General features: G+C 40.1%; 1 protein-coding gene across 1 annotated transcript; it reads left to right on the top strand.

Moving 5' to 3' along the window:
- Positions 1-441: 441 nt before the first annotated feature.
- On the top strand, positions 442-18,513 carry LOC308137062 (protein-glutamine gamma-glutamyltransferase K-like). Its single transcript, XM_080505627.1, has 14 exons — positions 442-513; positions 5,123-5,406; positions 5,512-5,703; positions 10,120-10,371; positions 11,223-11,341; positions 11,440-11,547; positions 12,655-12,832; positions 12,914-13,052; positions 13,160-13,352; positions 14,573-14,726; positions 14,815-15,099; positions 16,829-16,989; positions 17,188-17,324; positions 17,413-18,513. Exons 2-14 carry the CDS (start codon positions 5,124-5,126, stop codon positions 17,570-17,572), a joined length of 2,361 nt encoding a protein of 786 aa, XP_080361753.1. The 5' UTR covers positions 442-513; position 5,123; the 3' UTR covers positions 17,573-18,513.
- The last annotated feature ends 1,747 nt before the right edge of the window (positions 18,514-20,260 follow it).

The raw sequence follows: 20,260 nt of genomic DNA, 5'->3' as shown, positions 1-20,260 counted from the left end.
TGAGGAAGGAAACGGCCAGAGAACAACAAAATACCCAGCATCAACTCAAAACTACAAACCTTCAGAAGTTTGACTACAAGAAATCGAGGTGACCTGATTCAGCCTGCACTACAGGCTAACTTTCTCAGTTAGGAAAAGTTAATCCTGATCTTAACATTATAGACCATCTTTTCCTTTGTGTTCTGAAACACAATGTCTTGTCTTCTGTTCTCACAAACAGAAGACATTGTAGTACAAAACCTTTTTTTGTAAAGAAAGTTCAATGTATTTGTAATAGCTGTGAGCTGTATTTTTCCATGGACGGTAAGCAGTTGCTTGCAAAACTCTTAAGTGGTTTCAGCTGTAAATTTCACAAAGCATCGGTCTGTACAAAAGGAAGGCGTGTCCTTGCCATCCGAGCCAAGTATTTAAGACTGCCCTGAAGTTGGAGCTTGACTGTGAAACAAAAAAGAGACAGTGAACAGAAGACTTCTTCCTGTAGACTCCACGACACCTCCATTCTGACACTGCTGAGTGAGTCTAATTGAGCTCTTTCACGCCTCTCTCTGTCTCTCTGCTGTATGTTTTGGTAACTCTTTACTGCACTCGGCTGTTGATTGAGTCCGTGAGTTTCTGTTTGCTTTATTTAAAAGGGAAAGCAGGCAGCCACTCTCATAACTGTGCTGTTGCTTTTTACTGGTTCACTCGTAATAACCTCAGTGGACTTTCTGGCTTACTTTACTCTCTCAGACTTTGCTTTAATGTCAGTCTGCTCCCTGAGTGGATGTAACTTGTTATTTCGCAGGAAAAGCACAGATTTTGAGAGCTATTACAATAATACCCTGCTGTTGTTTTTGGTTTTGTACGAATGCTCAAACACACGGGCGGTCTCACACATGGCAAATCACACGTATTAAGTCAGTAATTATGAATAAGTCATGTGACTATTGTATCTCTGACACCAGTGAGTGTGGCTTTGTGCCTCAGAGAAATCAGCCTTCAGGCATATGGGTCATGAGTGCAGCTGAGGGACGCTTTCACCGAATCACCACCCTCCCAGAGGAAAAATCTACTGCTTTAATGAATAGCGCCAGAGTCTGCTGTGTCTGCTGGAGGAGTCATGGGAGTGAACTTTGACCCTGACATCTGAACACGTTTTCTGGGACCATATGTACTCCCGATTAACTGGAACAAAAGATTCTGAGTGTGCGATTGGTGTAATCGCCTGACGTGCGCAGACACGCAGCAGCCTGACAACACCACGCAGATGAAGAAGCGAAAAGAGTCTGGTTTCGGGAGCAGGTTCAGCTGTCAGTGGCCCGATCATCGGTGGCGAGTCACGGAGTGTCGCCTCTGCTGCCGGGCACCATTAAGAGGTCTAAGTCTTCATCTCACTGTGCAGTGCAGACAGTGGCAGCTCTGGATAAGAATGTGATGTGCTGTGATGCAATATGTTTTCTGGATCTGAAATATTGTACAAGCCGGCTGATGTCAGTCACTTCTGCATACAGTCGTATCGCTTTCAGTCTCAGTAATTATCACGTAAGCCATTGAGGAGGCAGCATGTGGAGCTTTTCACACCTGCCTGTGGCTGTTTGGAGTATGCCTTGTCAGTTGTCAGAGTGCACCACGAGTTGCCGCACTTGACAATGTGAACCTTCTCGTGCAGTCAAAATAGCATCCGTAGCTATGGAAATATGTGATTTGAGACATGACATTAGTAATAATGAAGGCGAGAAACGAAAACCTTCAAGGCCAAGGTGCATTGTGATAAACTAGTTCTTAGCCGTCAGTCAGTTTATCAGCCACTGTGGTCAGAACTGAAGTTGCAGAAACTGATGGGTGGAATGCCAAGAAAAAGTCAGCAAGAAGAATCTCACCTATTGTTGTGTTGTTTATCTTTGAGATCTCCCCAATGCGGTCTAATGCTCCGGGTCTGGCTGATATGTCTGATGCTGTCACAAGAGGAAAGTGCTGGGTTCAAATGCAAGCCAATTTCCTTCTATGAGATTTGCGTGTCACACATGTGTCTCCGTGCCTTTACTGGCCCAAATTCAAGGTTACTTGAGTTAAGTGTTATTTAAATCACAACCACAGAAATCTTCATTGAAATTTCAATGTATTCATCCCTACTGAAATTCCTGTTACAGTTTTTAAAAAACAGCAACACATAAAACCTTGCTTACACTATTAAAAGCAGTTGTTATAAAACTGGTCTGGCTTCAAGACCAACCGATGCCCTTCCACAACAAGCATTTTGTAGTTTTGTAGTTAAAATGACTCAATAAAAAAAATGTATGTGGCAGTTTTGAAATTCTGTTGTTTGTCAGCAGTAACCATGAAGAACCCTTTTCAACTTGGAGGCGACACCCTTTGCCTTTTACACTATTTGCCTGCCTGCGCTCACTGTCGCAACCTCACTGGTATATGAATAAGGAATGAACTCATTGTCAGTCTCTCTATTGCTTCATGTGAGCTTATTTGGGCAAAAGTCACTGCCACTAACGAATGCAAAGCCTGTGTGGAAAAGGGTTTGTCGCATTTCTTGGAATGTATCGGAGTGGAATCAGCAAAGGAAAACAATTATAAAAAATATTTTGTTGTGTGACATGAGAATTTTTTAATGTGTTGGTTAGTTTGTTTACTCCTGTTTACTCCTTTCAATGACAGGAAACGACCAGAGAACAACATAATAACCAGTATCAGCGCAAAACTACAAACCTATCAGAGTGGAATCAGCAAAAGAATACAATTATAAAAAATGTTTTATTGCGTGACATGATAATTTTTTAATGTGTTGGTTAGTTTGTTTACTCCTTTCAATGACAGAAAGGCAATAAAAAGCACTTTGCTTTAGAAAAAAAAAGGATTTTCTTAGTGTGATTGTGGATCAGAGTGCATTTTAAGATCCCAGAAATCCTTGTGGACACTTTTACCGGATAATAAATCGGATAGTGAGCGTTTGTGAATCAGCCCCAGATGTGTTCCTATTATATGTCTGCAGCGTGGTGAAAAAGTGACCACCAGAGTCCTCTACACCTCCACATGAAGGAAAAATGTCTCATGCATTAGGAAGAAGCTCATGCAGCTTCCAGCCCACACATAGTGTTTGCTACTGTATCCTTTCACCCTGGAGGGTGTGGACCATTAGAAGCTGAACCACCAGAGTCAAAAACTGCTTCTATGCTGAAGAGGTCAAACTGCTAAATGTGTGTGATCCTCTTGAGACTCCACCTCTTGCTTGCTGCTCCTCCACATTTAGGCCACCTGCTTGACAGGACTTAAAGTTGAAGGATTCCAGGTTTTGTTGTTGTTGTTGTTGTTGTTTTAATAGCTTGGTCTTAAAGCTCAGAAAGTTTTCAAATCAATTACAAATACAAAATATTTCCTGCTTTGGGTCTACCTTTCATTGTTGTAGTTTTCATAATGTTTCTTTAACTTGCATAGCTGAAATAAATATAGTAATGCGGAAAATTGACAACCTGTCAGTACCATGACATGGTTGTCAAAGGTTGTCAAATTGACAACCAGTCAATTCCATGACATGGTTAGGGGGGAAAAAATGGACCATCAATTTGGGAAAGATAATATGTTCGAAATGAAAAGGAAGGGCTCACCACTCAGTGAGAGTCTGCACAAGCAGCCTGTACAAAAATACACTAAAAAAAAAACCTTTTTAGTGTACTGTTGTCAGAACATGAGGGTCTAATTATCTGCAGTGCACAGCTGAGAAACCACACAATCTATCTGCAAGAGAGAAGGAAACAACTCTTGCTGGTTATAATCTTCAAGCCCTTAACACTAGAAAGCCAATGTCTGTGATGGACCCCTATGCTGGGGGTCATTTGCACATCTGTGAAGGCACATGAATCTGTAACTTATGGTACAACATGTTTATTTCCTATTTGCGCAGACGATGCCAGAAGAGATTTTTGACTTCATATTCAAAGGGTTCAGGTGGTGGTGAGCTGACTGTTATAAAGTCACACATTATGAAAAAAGATGAGTCTGAGAAACAGAAATTGAGAACCAAACAGAGACAAATCACTGGCCCTCTCAGTTCACAATGTTTCAAATATGTTTGAACATATACTGATGTAACACAGAAGTTGCTGTGTTACGTCATTGTTCTCCCTTTTCAAATCAGGTTACTTGCTTCAAATTCAAATTTGCAAATAGTTTTGAAATACAGTATACATTCAACTAAACACAGCATTTAGACAGAATGCTAAATGTTGAAACTGAACAACACTGATTTCCACATTGCATGTGTATGGTGATAGTTCTCATTACTTTAAGGCTTTTCTTTGACAGTGCCTGCGAGTTTTGTTATAATAAATAATAAATAATAAATGCAATAAAAACATCTGACTTCATGTGAAAGACTGGAATAAACAAATGGCTCCGTCTGATCCTGAGTTCATAAATGGAATGTGCATAAAAGATATCAGTAATGAAGCTGTTAGTACACATCAAACGATTGTGCTGATCAAGAGGATTAAAATATTGCTAAATACTGCTGCCCTTCTAATAATCTGTTTCATGTTTTTTTTCTGTGAAATAATTGGATGCCAGACTACCTTTAAAATAGCTTACACAATCCATCCATGGTGACAGTTTTTTCAGGCACCAATTGCACCACAAGAGAAATATGCGCAGTGGTATCAATTGCAGCTGTGATATTGAGTGTTGCTTGTGTTACACCTGCACCATTGAAAGTGTTTTGGCTGGAAGTATCATCACCTGAATGGGCAGCAGCACCCAGCAGGACTTCTTGGCCCTGCGGAGGGTGGTCCGCTCGGCAGAGCGCACCATCAGAACCATCTTCCCCAAACTGCAGGACTTTTACAACAAACGATGCAGGTCTGAGTGAGTCCATCCACCCCAGCCGCAGACTGTTCTCTCTGCTGCCAGCCGGGCGGCATTACAGCTGCCTGAAGGAAAACACAAAGAGGATGACGGACAAGACTTTTCTTGTGTGTTTTAGTCTTTATTCTTATCGTTACATTGTGGTCTTGGTCTGGAACAGCTGCTGATCACATTTCACTGTGTATAACTGTGTTTGTGACAAATAAAAGTTCTGCAAAAGAACACAAATGGAGGCTCAATGGCAAATTCCTGAATGTGCTTGTATTTTTTTCAGGATGCCTGCAGAGACACGTTCAATACGAGACAGATCTGCAGTAGGTCGGTTTCCATCTGTCACTCTGGGATTCGGGGAGGACACGGTGGGAGAAGAAGAGGAACTGGAAGAAGATGACTTTAAGAAAGAAAATGCATGTCGGCGGTGGCTGCGTAGGGCCTGTCCATGCTGCTGCCCCCAAATCAATGACGATGACGTCACAGATACGATGGTCACCGGGATTGACGATCCAGAGAAAGAGGAAAACACTGACAAACCTTTGACTGGTGCCAACGAGCTTGAAGGTGATTGGATAACTTTCCCTTCACGGGTGTTTTTTTTTTTTTTTTGTATATCAAGAATGAAAAGAATAGATAGATTTCAGTCATTCATTTCTTTTGTTTTCACAGAACTTCTTCTGAAAGTGCAATCAGTCGATCTCATGAAGAGCAAATCAGGGGAAAATCGCAAGCAACACCACACAGATCTCTACCAAAGCGATAACTTCATTATCCGAAGGGGGCAGAACTTCAATATGTGGATAACCCTGTCCAGACCTTTTAACCCCGACACTGACAAGCTTCATCTAGAACTCAAAACAGGTTAGTTGGATAAAACTCCATGGTGAATTTCACCCCAACAATTCATGAATTATGGAGCATGTATAGGCAACAGCCCTTGCCTCCATAGACGATACTGCACTTCTCCTCATGGCTGGACTGGAATTCAAAAATGTGTGTGAAACTGGATGGACACGATCCAGCTTGCACCGAGTGCTCACTCGTTCTCATGCTGCCCTCGATCGCTGTGCAGAGCTGCACATGCCAAATTAAACCGCTTCCTCACTGGGCAGTCAGAGGAGTGGGAAGATGAGATGGTTTTGGGGTTGTGAGAGAAAGCATAGGGTACCCGAGAAGTTTGGCTTTCATGCCCTTGTCTTCTGCTGTTAATTTTGTTCATGCTTGCACACACATAGGGCAGAGCCCCTGTTGGCTTCACATGCGAGCCAGATAGATTTATAGGAATATAATGAGAGAGGGAGAGAGAGAGAGCGAGAGGGATTTTTGGTTACTATTGCTATGGTAACATTTCTGGTTGCTATGTTCCCAGGAGAACATTTAGCAGATGCCGAGTCTTCACCTCCGCTATAACCGACGGCTCCTTTTATTGACTATTCACCATTAATTCTTCCATTACCAAGTGTTCAAGCCTCAATCCACCAGCTGTACTCCTTCCTGTTATCCTTAACTCCACGGAGAGCAGAATATCCCTCACCTACAGCAGTGGGTGATCCAAGTGAGGTTTAAAAACTATGATTAAGGCAGAGTATGTCATTTTAACTGGAAGTGCAATATTTAACAATTCCATATACATTCAATCTTTATTTATATAAAGATATACATTGGAAGAAATATTTTGTTTCAGTGAATGAAACATGTTTTGCAAGTAAACTAGGAAAATGTCGAGAAAGATTGTGTTCAGTGTTTTCCCAACCCATTGAGATCGGATTTTGTATTAACAAAATCAACAGCTTTGATTGTGATTCATAACCTCGTGATCTAAATAAGCCATCTGTCACACCAACATGAAACAAGGGGACAACAGCAGCTGGAGATGAGACCAGTTTGTATGTTTGTAAAGATTCCTGAGACTACCCACAAAAAGGAACATGCCATTTTTTTTTTTCCCCCACCACTCAGTTCTCTGTTCATATTGTTTGTTGCCAAGCCGCACCCCCACCTCCCACCTCCCACCTCCCCCACTCTGCTCGGTCCAAACACTGTAATCCAACCTCACTGCAGCCCATCTTGAAACAACACGCATTTTTCAGATTGTAGTTTTCAGAGTTTGGGTGAAAGTCAGTGACAACCAAACAATTTGACGCCTCTGTGATTCACCATAACTTTTGCAACCCGAAGCTTTTCTAACATCGTCACAGAGGCTGTAATTTTCATGACGCCTGTCAGAGTTTAACTGTCAAGCGGACTGTAGATTTACTCTGACAGTTTTACGATTCTGTGTTTCTTTTTCTCACTGAAAATATTCAGTTTGTCTTGAATGTCTACTAAATAAATCACCTCAGTCTTTGCCAAAACATAAATTTAACTGTTTATTAGTTAATGAGATAAAAGCCAAATGCAAAGTTTGTTCTTTGTAAACTTGTGAACCTACCCCTTGGGAGCATCTGATTAGTCCCACAAAAATATGCAGACAAATGGCCATGTTGTCATCCATTAAAAAAAAAACACTTACAAATAAAGTGCAAGAATAAAGTAAATGCAAAATTACCACGGTTTACCTTGAATATGAAGTCGTACTTTTACGTATAGGCTCATGTGGTGGATAATGTGATTCAACAGTTACCAAGTGAAACTGATGTATTGCGTTATAGAGTAAACAACTATATGTTCTTCAGTGAAATTCCCCACTGTATAGGTGATCCATCACAATCCATTTGTCTTCAGTGCTGCCGTATACAATTCAGGATGGCAAGGTGCAGCAGCCAATCCCAGTTGGCAATGTGCGGAGGCGGACTACACTTGGACTGGTCACTAGGTCAAATAGCTCCACCCTCCATTACAGGTTCTTATGCTTTAGATTTCAGGACCCGGTTCTAACTTGTCTCAGCCACTTAATCCTTCGTCACTGTGACTCATTATTTCTGTTTGGAGACTCTCTTTGCAGTCATTGTTGTCCATGTTGATACATTTTCCATCGCGCACATTTCTCACACCGACAAGTGTTTCACAGTCATTGTTTTGCAGACAGCCGGTGACTCATATTGCTGCTTTGGTGTGTCCTTGCCATTTTTCTCTCTTGGTCACTTTTTTTTCTCAGTTCACAGTGGCTGTTTCTTTTATTTATTTATCTTCTGTACAAGCTGGTTTTCAATTCTTTTTGTGATGACCAGTTGTACTTTCTTGACCGGCTCAGATGAAAATGAACATCTTGTACAGGAAAAGAGTTTGGTTGAAGGACAATACCACTGACGGAGGCAAACTCTGAGGTGAGACAGCAGATGCTTTAGGGGCAAAACGTTTTACTATGGCCACACAAGCCTTATAGTTACCGCACACCAGAAAGGTAATGGGCTCACTATATCAACAAAGGGAAAGTTGATGTGATAATCCCCTTTATTTTTTACTTGAATCTGGGTCAGCAATCAGTGTGAAACACCCCAAATGACAATGAAATACAGACTTTATCAGTGTGAAAATGGGATCTGTGGTGCCCAAAAACTGGGCACTTACTCCACAGAGCAAACAAACTTGAAGGCAATAAGGGTTATTAAGCAACACACATTTCCCAGCAAAGTGCAGTACGGAGCGCCAGAGGAAATCCTTCTTTCCTGTGGCCATCAGACTCTATAACTCTTTGTAAATAGTGTGTGTGTGATGTTTTCTGACAATTCCTTTCTTTTTATGCTAATAGTAGTCACAGTTATGCTTGACATGTTCACATTTAATATTACTTATTTGAAGTATTTTGTATTACTTATTTGATCTTTATCCTGTCTCATTTAATGTGTGAACTTTCTAATCTTCCTATTCAATGTGTAATATTCTATTCTATTCTATTCTATTCTATTCTATTCTATTCTATTCTATTCTATTCTATTCTATTAGGTTATGTTCATAGGTTTAAGCAATTAGCTGGGTTGAAGAGTAAATTTGAGTTTTCACATAGGTATGCTTTAATATGCATGGTATGACAACTATTTTTTAAAGATGGCTCAAGATCTTCCTTTTAAAAATAAGACTTTTCACCTTTGCCTGTTGTGGGGTTTTAGAAATGTTTATTTAGTCATGTATCTATCTTTGATATGACTTGTAATCTGCTTCAGTTAGTGTTTAGTGTTCACAAGTGTGGCAGGGGGTGGGAAAATCACTCTCTTTTTATGTAATTTTCAACCTCTAAAGCATTTTTGTGCTGCATTGTCGTGCACAAACATGCCATACAAATATAGTTTGATTTGATTTGAACTATTTACTTTTCCCCCCAATTGTCTGAACACAAACACTCCTCTTCCCATTCCTCAAACTGGCTCGTCACTTGTGTCAACGTCAAAAGATGACACTGTAATAGAGAGGGGAAGTCAACCGTGGAGAGAAAGCATGAAGCCAAGCAAGTGTACAGCTTGTGATACAAAGAAAAACATCAGCAGTGATATGAATGAATCTTTTGTTTTTCACAACAGAAATGTTGACTTACATTGAATGTGAAATACTTTTAAGGCAACTTTATAATCGCTCCTCATAGAAGGCTTTTACATAGAAAGTACTTCAATTAGTGTAAGCTTCTACATTTTTCTTTGTTTTTCTGTTTTTACAAAAAAATATTTGTTCTTTTACGTGAGTGGAGAATGTGACAACTTTTGCCCTCTAAGAGTCAAGGTGATAACCAAGGGAAGGAGTTGTATGTGGTCTTGCACGTATGCATGCTTGCATAAGGGTACTCTAGTTTTACTGGGCGTGGGTGGCCGGAAACCTGCAAGCACACTACACTAGTGAAGTCCAACCTACCCTTAGGATGAACTAAAATGTGGCTTGACACAAAATTGTTAATGTTCCTGTGGGAAAATATGATTTTATTGCCCTGGTTACATTCAGCAGGGTCATTATTAAGGTAATGGTGTTAATGTGAGAGAAAGGAATGTATGATGTCAGTGTGTGTGTGTGTGTGTGTGTGTGTGTGTGTGTGTGTGTGTGTGTGTGTGTGTGTGTGTGTGTGTGTGTGTGTGTGTGTGTGTGTGTGTGTGTGTGTGTGTGTGTGTGTGTGTGTGTGTGTGCGTGCGTGCGTGCGTGTTTATTTGTTTTGGATTTATTCAAACCGTTTGCACAATTGAGGAATGCAGGTGTGGTTTCCGATTGAAAGAAAGTCTGGAGAAAAGCATACAGTGACTAAACTGCGGTTTTACTCTGCCCAGGTCTGGACGTGTGACAATTGGATAATACTGTTACATTTCTCATTGCTTCATGTGTCTGTGACGTACATCTCCTACTTTTTCTTTTTTAAAGGGCCACTGCCAGTTGTGTCAAAAAAAACCCATGTGATCATACCTTTGGTGGAGCAGTTGAAGGAAGATTGCTGGGGGGCTGCGGTTATGAAACAGGAAAACCAAAAGATGATGCTGTCAGTGAATTCTCCACCTACGGCGATCATTGGCCAATATCAACTCAGAGTAGAAACAGACAGTGTAAATGGCCAGTATCTGTCCACACACAACCCTGCAAATGACATCTACATCCTGTTCAACCCCTGGTGTGAAGGTAAACCTCTTATTAATCTGTATCATTGAGTGCTCAGGTCCAAATAAACACAACAATGCACTGTTTTGTTTTTAATGATTGCAAAGGTTATAACTCAGTTGCAACATTGTACCAAAAAAATATTGTTTATTTGGAGCCTTTTGAAGCCATTAATCACAATATCAGGATGTTAGGATTTTGGGCTGCATGGTGGAGCAGCGGTTCACCTCACAGCAAGCAGGTTTGGTTTCAAATACTGACTGGGGCCTTTCTTTGTAGAGTTTGCATGTTCTCCTCATCTGTGCATGAAATAAATGTGTGGTCATTGTTTCTTGATATTAGCAAAATGTCTCACAAAAATATGCCCAATATCCATATATCCAGAAAAACTAACAAAAATTGCTTTGAATTCACAAATGTTATCACACATTTTAGCTGCTATCTTGGTAACTAAAGCACCTACAGCAACAGGTACACCGGTTTACTATCAGAGTTGAAAAAGCATGCACCTTGAGTTCACCATCAGCTCCACTGAAGACATGAGAGTAAATTGACCTCAGATGTGAAGTGGTTTTCATCATGTTAGCCAGCCAACAGGATATTTATGAACGGGTAACATTTGCTGCTGGAATTAAGTGAACTTTATGAGAATAAAAACACTACAGTGAGCACTCTTTGATCGTCTCATTAATTACAGATGAAGAAAACAATATCGACAAACTTTTACACACTTTTAGGCACAAACAAAAGCATTACAAGCTCCTTTTAGTGACGTTTTTCTCTGCGCGACTTTGTTGTGGAAAAATTGGATAAAGGGTTAACTGTTTGTCCAATCCATGCTTTAGAGCTGTTTCTTACTTTCTCTCTGTCAGATGATCCAGTGTACTTGCATTCTGAAGAAGAGCGACAGGAGTACGTCCTGAACGATGTCGGTCGAATCTACTACGGTACAATGAATCAGATTGGAGTGAGAACATGGGACTACGGGCAGGTCAGTGGGCTGTGTCATCTCTTCGCATCCCAGTTGAGTGAATAAGCTATGCAACTCTCCTCTCACCCACTCTGTGCTTTTCTGTCTTTTGGTTTCAGTTTGATGAAGAGATTCTTGCTGCGTGCCTCTTCATCCTAGAAAAGAGTGGAACGCCTCCATCAGGTTGGGGTGATGCAGTTAATGTGGTGCGAGTCATCTCAGCCATGGTGAGACTGTTTTTTTCCCCCTCTTAATTCTTTTATATGTCTTTTAAAAAATTTACTACAACATTCAACCCAGCAGTGGTTTGACAGGCCGCCAGGAGCTTTCAAGTCCCAAACTGAAACTGAAGATTAAAACATCCCTGCATATCTTTAAAATGCCTTTATCATTGTTTTGTTTTCTCACTATTGTAGCAACAGGACCCAGTGGATTTTATAGGAGACGATAAACTACACATGTAGTTGAAAGCAAGTTTTCTATTGCTCATCAGAGCATCTAGAGAAAGTGGGGATATATATAAATTATTTTTTTTTTTTTGCTTTGAGTTCATAATTTCAACAAACACTAACGAGTCACTTTGTGTGCCAGCACAGAGTTAGTTAGACTGCATAGGAAATCAAACAGTTGCTGCCATGGTGAGTCACTTTCAACCCACGAAAAGCAGATTTTTATAGATGTCATATTGACATGTGCCATCCCATTTCAGTCACAACACCAGACTTACAGCTTAAAAACACGTTTTTGTCAGCAGTCCCAGCTGAGGCTGAGACTGAAATAACTTCTGAATGGATCGTCATATGTCAGAGCAAGTGTGACTTACACCAAGAGCTTGAGCCAAACTGACTTTGGTGATACTCTGGCTTTTACTTTAGTGCTGCAATCAGCTCATAGTTAGTTTTTAATCATCATTTTAGTTTTATGCACAAAAGACTCAACATCAGATGCATATTATTTTAAACTGCTAAAGACAGGAAAACCTTTTTCTTTTCTTTTTACAGTTTATAAGGCTGTTAATGTGTTTCAGATGAGGAGATTTCGCATTGTTGTATCCCAACAATAGTTTTATAGATTCTTGTGAAATTTGGGTCATCCATAAATGGCTATTTCATAAATAGAGGATGCTCACGTTTAGGATGTGTTCATTTCTGTATGGTTTGATACAGACATAATTTTTTACCTCAACATTATTTTATTTCAAAAGTTCACCAAATCAACATAATAATAATAATAATAATAATAATAATAATAATAATAATAATAATAATAATAATAATAATAATAATAATAATAATAATAATAATAATAATAATAATAATGATTCTATTTTTTAGATCAACAGTGTTGATGACCACGGTGTTGTGGAAGGGAATTGGTCTGGGGATTATACAAATGGGACTGCTCCAACGACATGGAGTGGAAGTGTGGAAATCCTAAGTGAATATCATACAAATAAAGGCACTCCTGTAAAGTATGGCCAATGCTGGGTCTTTGCTGGCGTCGTCACTACAGGTCAGCTAATTACTTGTTTTGTTTGAATCTGTATTGTTATACAACAGCTAAAATAACCTAATAATCCTATTTTTCTTTCAGTTTTAAGGTGTCTTGGCATTCCTGGCCGAACTGTGACCAATTTCAGCTCAGCTCATGACACAGACGTCTCGTTGACCACAGATGTGTACCTGGACGAGAACCTGGAACCTATAGAGCTCCTAAATGCAGACTCTATCTGGTATGACGGGTCACTGCCTCTCAGCTTTACACATCAAGGGTTAAGCTCGAGCTCACATGACACACAGAGCCCTCCAGTCTAATGAGTTTGATTTTCTTTCTCTGAAGGAACTTCCATGTGTGGAACGACTGCTGGATGGCTCGTCCAGATTTACCTCCGGGCCACGGAGGCTGGCAGGTGGTTGACGCCACGCCTCAGGAGACGAGCCTAGGAACATTTCGCTGTGGCCCTGCTTCTGTCACTGCTGTCCGCAATGGTCACGTCTATTTGAAGCATGACACTCCTTTTGTGTTTGCTGAGGTAAATAAAATACTTTCCCTCAAGCCAGAAATCCAATGTTGGATATATTTATATACAGGTCTGCACATAATAGTCAGCTCAGCTGTTGTTGGATGGAATATTTTTTGGATAGGGGGCTTTGATGATGTAATATGCAGGTAACCCATCTCTGTTTACAAATACTACAAAAACATCTGCTGTGTTTCCAGCTAAAAGTTGTTATCTAGCATTTCTATATAACAACATGCATTTTTACTCAGGCTTAAAGACGGACAATTTGCTGAAGATGTTGTCTAACAACAGCATGCAAAGTCAACAGGGTTTTCAATTTTCAAAACCAAGGCTACAAATATCTTTTCAACAAACTGAAAACAGTTCATGATCAAATAAAAATAGTATTTGAAATAATAAAAAAACAAAAAGACACAGACTAAAAATGTGAGAATGATAGAAAATCCTTAATCTATGTAAAAGCCACAGATTAAAATCCAGGTTTGAAAAGAAATCCACACTTGAAACGGAATTTGAATGCCCTTGTCCTTTGTAATGAGTTGGGATTTTTACATGGTTGAATATGGAGTACGAGTGGATGTCAGGCAGCTATTTGTTGGGTTTCCCTCCATTAAAAGCACCGAGAAATGACTGTGTTGTATTTGGTGCTATATAATTAAAGTCAAATTGAATTGAATTGAATGGCCCCCATATTTGCTCGATATTAACTCAATAGATAATTTAATAGACAGATGCTCTATATGCACACAGTCAGCTCCAACCTGCTCCAGCTGTGAGCGGCTCTTCTGAAGAATGAAACAACATTCCTCACAGAGAACTAATCAATCTGGAACATTCATACCACACAAGCTCATTGCATGTATAGCAGAAAATTGTGAACATGCTCTGTATTGAACTGTTCAGAGAGTCCTTTATAAACAGTACTATTGTGCTTGCTTTCATCATCCATGAACTGAAAATGTGTTTTGAATAAAAGAGAAAAATTGACATTTGTGAGTAAAAGTCCATCTATTTATTGGTTGCAACTGACATCCTCCCGGTCAGAGTCCGTGATGCATATTCAAAGTCATGTCTGTACTTTAAGAAAGTTAAGACAAAAACTTCTGCAGAATAAACACTCATTAAAATTAATTACGTGTATTCTGCTAAATAAATGTGCTGTATGGTGTCCATTCGAAGATTTGTGACAGTTTTGGAATCTCTGTTCTTTCTCTTCTCTTGTTTCTCAGGTGAACAGCGATAAAATCTACTGGCAGAGGAATACAGATGGGACATTCAGTCAAATTTACAGTGAGAAAAAAGTTGTGGGTCACTTTATCAGCACCAAGGCTGTTGGCTCCGATGAACGCAACGATATAACAACCCTTTACAAACAAGCTGAAGGTATCATTTCAACACGCGGACACACAGACACGCAAACATGAAACTCAGCTTTTATTCATATTTGCTCAACATCTCCGGTAACTCACAGGGTCAGTGGAGGAACGCATCGCAGTCGAAACAGCATGTCGCTACGGCTCCAAAGCAGAAGCCTACTCAGCTCCCACAGCTGAGGACATCTCTTTAGAAGTGGTCATGGATGGTGAGGGTCCTGAAATGGGAGGCGACGCTGAGCTGAGCATCGTGCTGCGAAACAGCAGCTCAAAGAACCGCCAAGTCTCCTTGCACAGTCAGGTGGCGGTCATGTATTACACAGGAGTCCACAAAGCCATAGTCAGGAAGGACACCACAGATGTGGACATCCTGCCCAATGAAGGTAAGTTTCACGTCGTCCCTACGAATGAGTCACACAAATTCAGCCAGGTTTTGACAATGAAAGAAAGTGTCTGGACTGCACGTTTGAAAAAAAAAAAAGATAATGTACTTGATGTAGGTTTTGCTGTGTCGATGTCCATAAAGCGAGTTGCTTTGTGCCGTGAGACACCTCTTGCAGCATTTCTGGCCATGTTTGAAAGTTATTTCTCACCCAGAGTTATCTTAAGCACCATCTGCAATTTATGGGGGATTTCTTTCACTGTGTCAGATTGTTTTCCCTTCACCTGGCAATTTATCCTGGAAAAAAGTCACAGTCTGGCAAATGCACCAAGTTGGGAACATATGGAGCAAAGACTGTGTTGGTACAGGCCAAAAAACTCATGCAATTTCAAGGCCGTAGCCAGGATTTTTGCGGGGAAGGGGAGGCTGATCTCAACGTGTGGTGTGATTTTACACCTCGGCATGCCTGCAAGATCTTGGATAAGGGTCATTGGATCATTGCTGCAACTTGCACATAGTAGAAAGGGGCTCTAATTGAGCAAGGGGGGGCTGAGCAAGGGCTTGAGGACACTTTTCCTTAAAAAACACATTTAAAAAAACTTGCATTTTAGTACACTTAGTACTGTACAACAGTTTAGTAAGGTTTAGCTGCAAATCCTACAAAAAACAACTGGCACAGAACAGACGTCCCCAGTGACACACCGGCGCATCCACACCGCAGCTTTAGTTCAGTTTCAGTTCTATCCATCCAAGTTTGACATACGAACATCGTGCTGTTGATTCAGTAGTACCGTCTCACTAAAGAAACATCTATACCACTGCAGCTTGGCTGTTTACGATTATGTGTGATATTTGAAGATATTGAATGTATGAGATGAATCTGGCTTCAATGCTCCACCTCACAATCGGCGCTGCCAAAGCTTGCGCAACAGTGCGCACTAGATTTGGCCGTGGTTACGCCATACTGCTCTGTACCGCCCCGTCCCATCTCTGCACTTTTTGTGCAGGGGAAATGGGGCTTTACATCAGTGTCCTTCAGTCCGACAGTAAACCTGAGGTTCTCTCAAGGGAGGATGAGCACCATGTGTAGCAACTCCATTGTAAATAGTGCGTGAATGTATGCATTCATGTATTTGTGAAGCATGTGTGCAGTGCTTTGAGACAGCTAAAGCAGTGAGGCAAGCTATCAAAATGAAGCTGTTAAATGGCACAAAGAAACAACAGCAAAAATGTGTTTAGTTGAGCAAATACCAAATATATAAAGGAAGATGGCATAGTGCACAAAACGACAACTAATTAACCTTTTCAACCTGAAGAATAGCATGGTTAAATGAACAAATAAAAAAGCATGATTCCAAGTCATGAGTGTGGAATGCTCTGTGTCACACAGACATTCTATTCACCAACATGAAAAATTCTTACATACTCTCACTGCAATTACTGACATAGCATCCTTCAGAGGTGTCAAATTGCAGTCATGGAGGAAATTGCAGTCATTATCAAGCTCGTAAAATAAATAAAATAAAAGCCCAATAGGTATGTGATAAAGCAATTAGGTGTGTTGCAACTGGGAGAGACCAAAGACATGTGTGGGTTTACGCCGTGTAACGTTGATTTGAAACTGGCTCTTTAACTCCTGCCATTCCAAATGAATTTAAAAAAAGGAAAAACTAGTATTATTGTTTCTTGAGATTTAATTCTGTTTCTTTGGCTCCATCTCCTGCCTCCAGAGAAGAGTTTGGACTGGACTCTGGAATATAAAGACTACAAAGACCAGCTGATTGACCAGGCCGCCATGATGCTGACACTATCGGGGAGGGTCAACGAAACACAGCAGGTTCTGGCCACTCAGTTCACATTTCGACTCAGGACCCCAAATCTTACCATAAAAGTAAGTTGCACAGCTCATCAGGGTGAATATAGACGCGTGATTTTAGATCTGACTTTGTGTGTGTGTGTGTGTGTGTGTGTGTGTGTGTGTGTGTGTGTGTGTGTGTGTGTGTGTGTGTGTGTGTGTGTGTGTGTGTGTGTGTGTGTGTGTGTGTGTGTGTGTGTGTGTGTGTGTGTGTGTGTGTGTGTGTCTTCTCAGCCAATCGGGAAAGCAGTGGTCGGTGAAAAGATGGCCGTAGAGATTTCATTCACAAATCCACTACCACAAGTGCTGAAAGCAGTGTTGTTCCACGTGGAAGGTCTCGGCCTTCTTCATGCTCGAAAGATTAATTATGGGTAAGGGGGAAAAAAAACACATGATTTTATAGAAAGTTAAAAAAACCAAAAATGTGATGGCCAATGTCATTTCCTGTTATACCCTCAGCGATATTGGGAGCCATGCCTCAGTGTCTCTCACTGAGCACTTTGTTCCTACCCTTCCCGGACAGAAGAAATTACTGGCTTCACTGGACTGCAAGCACCTCACGCAGGTTCATGGAGTGTGCGACATTACTGTGGAGGACAAAAGCAATGCCACTCAGTAGCAAGGCACTTTGGCACTGAATGCTTCTTGTTATTTCTTTCCATAGAGGCACTCATTTCATTTTGTTTCTTCATGAAGCCTTGTTCCATTTATCTATATGAAAAGGCACTTTTTAATGTGCTCATACAGTGCGTAAGCATATTTCTGTGACAACAGAGAAAACAAATGACAGTTTGAGTTTTTGAGACGCCACAATATAGCTCGCAACAAATCAGTTTTTAATTAAGAAGTGAGTAACTACTGTGCACTCATGTAAGGCGCTGTCAGTAGGTTTTGAGTGCAACAGACAGTGCAGAGGTTGAACAAATAGGCAGCTGTAAAAAAAAAAAAAAAAAAAAAAAAGCGATATGCTCTCTTTAAGAACTGCCACAATGTTGGAAATGTGTTTTGTATCCAGATTGACTGTTTATTTATTTAAATGTGTTGACCATAAAAATAAATGTTCTGATTAAAAGCTACAGTGTCTGTAAATTGTTGTGAGCTTCCTTCTCACCAGTCCGCGGAGCGTCTTTACACAAAAGGTTATTCCCATTTGTCTTTCCACATTGTTTTTTAATTTTAAAATAAATGGATAATTAATAATATGACAGATAGCTTTGTTGCATTTAGTTACATCAGTGAGAGCGGCCCTGAGTGCTACTCTGTGCATCAGCAGACCTGTGTCACTGCACAAAATGGAACATGTCCATCTCATACAATGTTGGGCACATCTCAGAGATGACCTCTTGTGTGTTGGTTGTACATTTCAAGAGTGTCCATGGTATGACAATCAAAGTGCATCATATGGAATATTCTTCTCTGCACTAAGTGCATCAGATGGATTTTCATACTGTACATTAAAACACCGTGAAAGCTCCAGCCGCTTCAGATAGTGATTTCCTCTGGCAGCAATATTGAGTGCAGAAACATGCATATGCATAAATCAAGTGTATTTTAGTTTGTGTCCATTTTCTCTCAGAGCGAGAGAATGAAAAAGTGTGTGATCTATGATCAGTGTAATGGAACTGTGTATTTTACCTTATTCTGCAACATGGGATTATGTGTTTGTTTTTTGTTTTTTAAATACTCTCTATTTGAGCAACCTTGTTTTGTTGGAGGCCATTTTCTTTCATTTTTATTTTACTGTCTTAGATCACAGCTTGACATTATAAACCCAAAAGATGATTCAGAAAATCAGCCTCAAACATAACTAATACATGTAAATGTACTACTAATAGACTGAATGTAGTGAAAACATGAAGGCTGACTACCTACGTGCTTCAACATAGTTATTGGCATAGCCCATCAGTAGTTGAATGCAACTGCACAAGTACCAAGAGTACTTACTGCAAAAAAGATGATTCATGTGTATAAATAAATAACTATATTTTTGTAATTATATTTACTGATGCAGTGATTTACCAAATTCAGTTTCAGTTGGAAAATATTGCTTCTAGTTTCAAATAATGACAGATAAGGCTTAGCTAATTACACTCCTGTCTCACTTTGAAATTGAGTTTTAACTGAATGCAATAAAAAAAAAGGTTAGATGTGAAATAAGCTGTGATATAAAACCATAACTTTAACAGGTAAGACAGTGATGAATTTCATATTGAGTCTTCAACAACAATAAGTGAGCTCACTGAACAGGAATCAATAAAATCGAAATAAAAAAGGGCTGGGCTGTCAAAGGGGCTACATAAAGAAACATTGATTGATTGATTGATTGATTGATTGATTGATTGATTGATTGGTTGATTGATTGATTGATTGATCGATCAGTCGATCGATTGATTGATTGAAAATATCAATATAAAAACATTTAGGTCACTTTTAGGTCTGTCTTACTATTTCTCAGAGAAACAGGAACAAAGGTTTTTCTATGGTCTAAAATCTTGGGAGTATAAATCTCCGTCCAGTTGGCTGGAGCTGGAACTCTCTGGCCGTAGGGGTTGAGAAACATCATTGGAAATGGAACTGGACAGCCGCTGCAGCTGCCTGGACTCCTCGATCAGCCGACAAGCCCATTTAATTATTTGATGGCGACAATTCCTTTCTTTAAAAAGGTTTTCAAACAATGACACAAGTGAAAAAGATTTTTTTAAAAACAACAACAAAAAAACATGATATGGAAACAAGAATACTTCCATCGACAAATCAAAAGCTGGTGTCCCTTCCTGCTCACTGCCTAATATTCAAAGTTCAGTGTGGAGTCAATAAAAGTTAGAGATATTTTTAAGATTGCACTTGTTCAATGGTTTGACCCTTGATAATAATGGTCTCAAGTGTATTGGCATTTTTTTCTAAAGTCAGTGGCCATTCTTTGTTCTTGGATATGCTGAGCTGTAGATGGGTGTCCTCACGCCACTTCACAAAGTTGTCAAGGACAGAGCCATGACTATATTCATTTCCCTGGAGCAGGATAACAATCACAGAATCATTAGCATAGTTTAAAATAAACTGATCTTTAAAAATGCTCTGACACATGTTGGTGTAGAGAATAAATAACGAGGGGGAGAGCAGACATCCTTGAGGTGGGTCAGACAGTGGATGGGCACACTGTGTCGGATAAAAACCCATTAACTCTGACCCCTCTGTGTCCTGTTTGTTTAGATATCTAAGGTCCAGCCCACATTATTACTCAGATTAAAATGTTCTAAAAGTCTGTGGGTTTAAATGTGCGCTTGAATTGTACACGACACCCACTCCC

Source organism: Blennius ocellaris (genome assembly GCF_963422515.1).
Source record: "Blennius ocellaris genome assembly, chromosome: 12".
NCBI lineage: Eukaryota > Metazoa > Chordata > Actinopteri > Blenniiformes > Blenniidae > Blennius > Blennius ocellaris.
This window is presented reverse-complemented; position numbering and strand designations above follow the sequence as displayed.

Excerpts from the sequence above, each read along its gene's own strand:
- LOC308137062 (XM_080505627.1), top strand. The coding sequence starts at position 5,124 with ATGCCTGCAGAGACACGTTCAATACGAGACAGATCTGCAGTAGGTCGG. Across the intron at positions 13,053-13,159 it reads CTAAATGCAGACTCTATCTG|GAACTTCCATGTGTGGAACG; the intron begins GTATGACGGGTC and ends CTTTCTCTGAAG. Across the intron at positions 13,353-14,572 it reads CTCCTTTTGTGTTTGCTGAG|GTGAACAGCGATAAAATCTA; the intron begins GTAAATAAAATA and ends CTTGTTTCTCAG.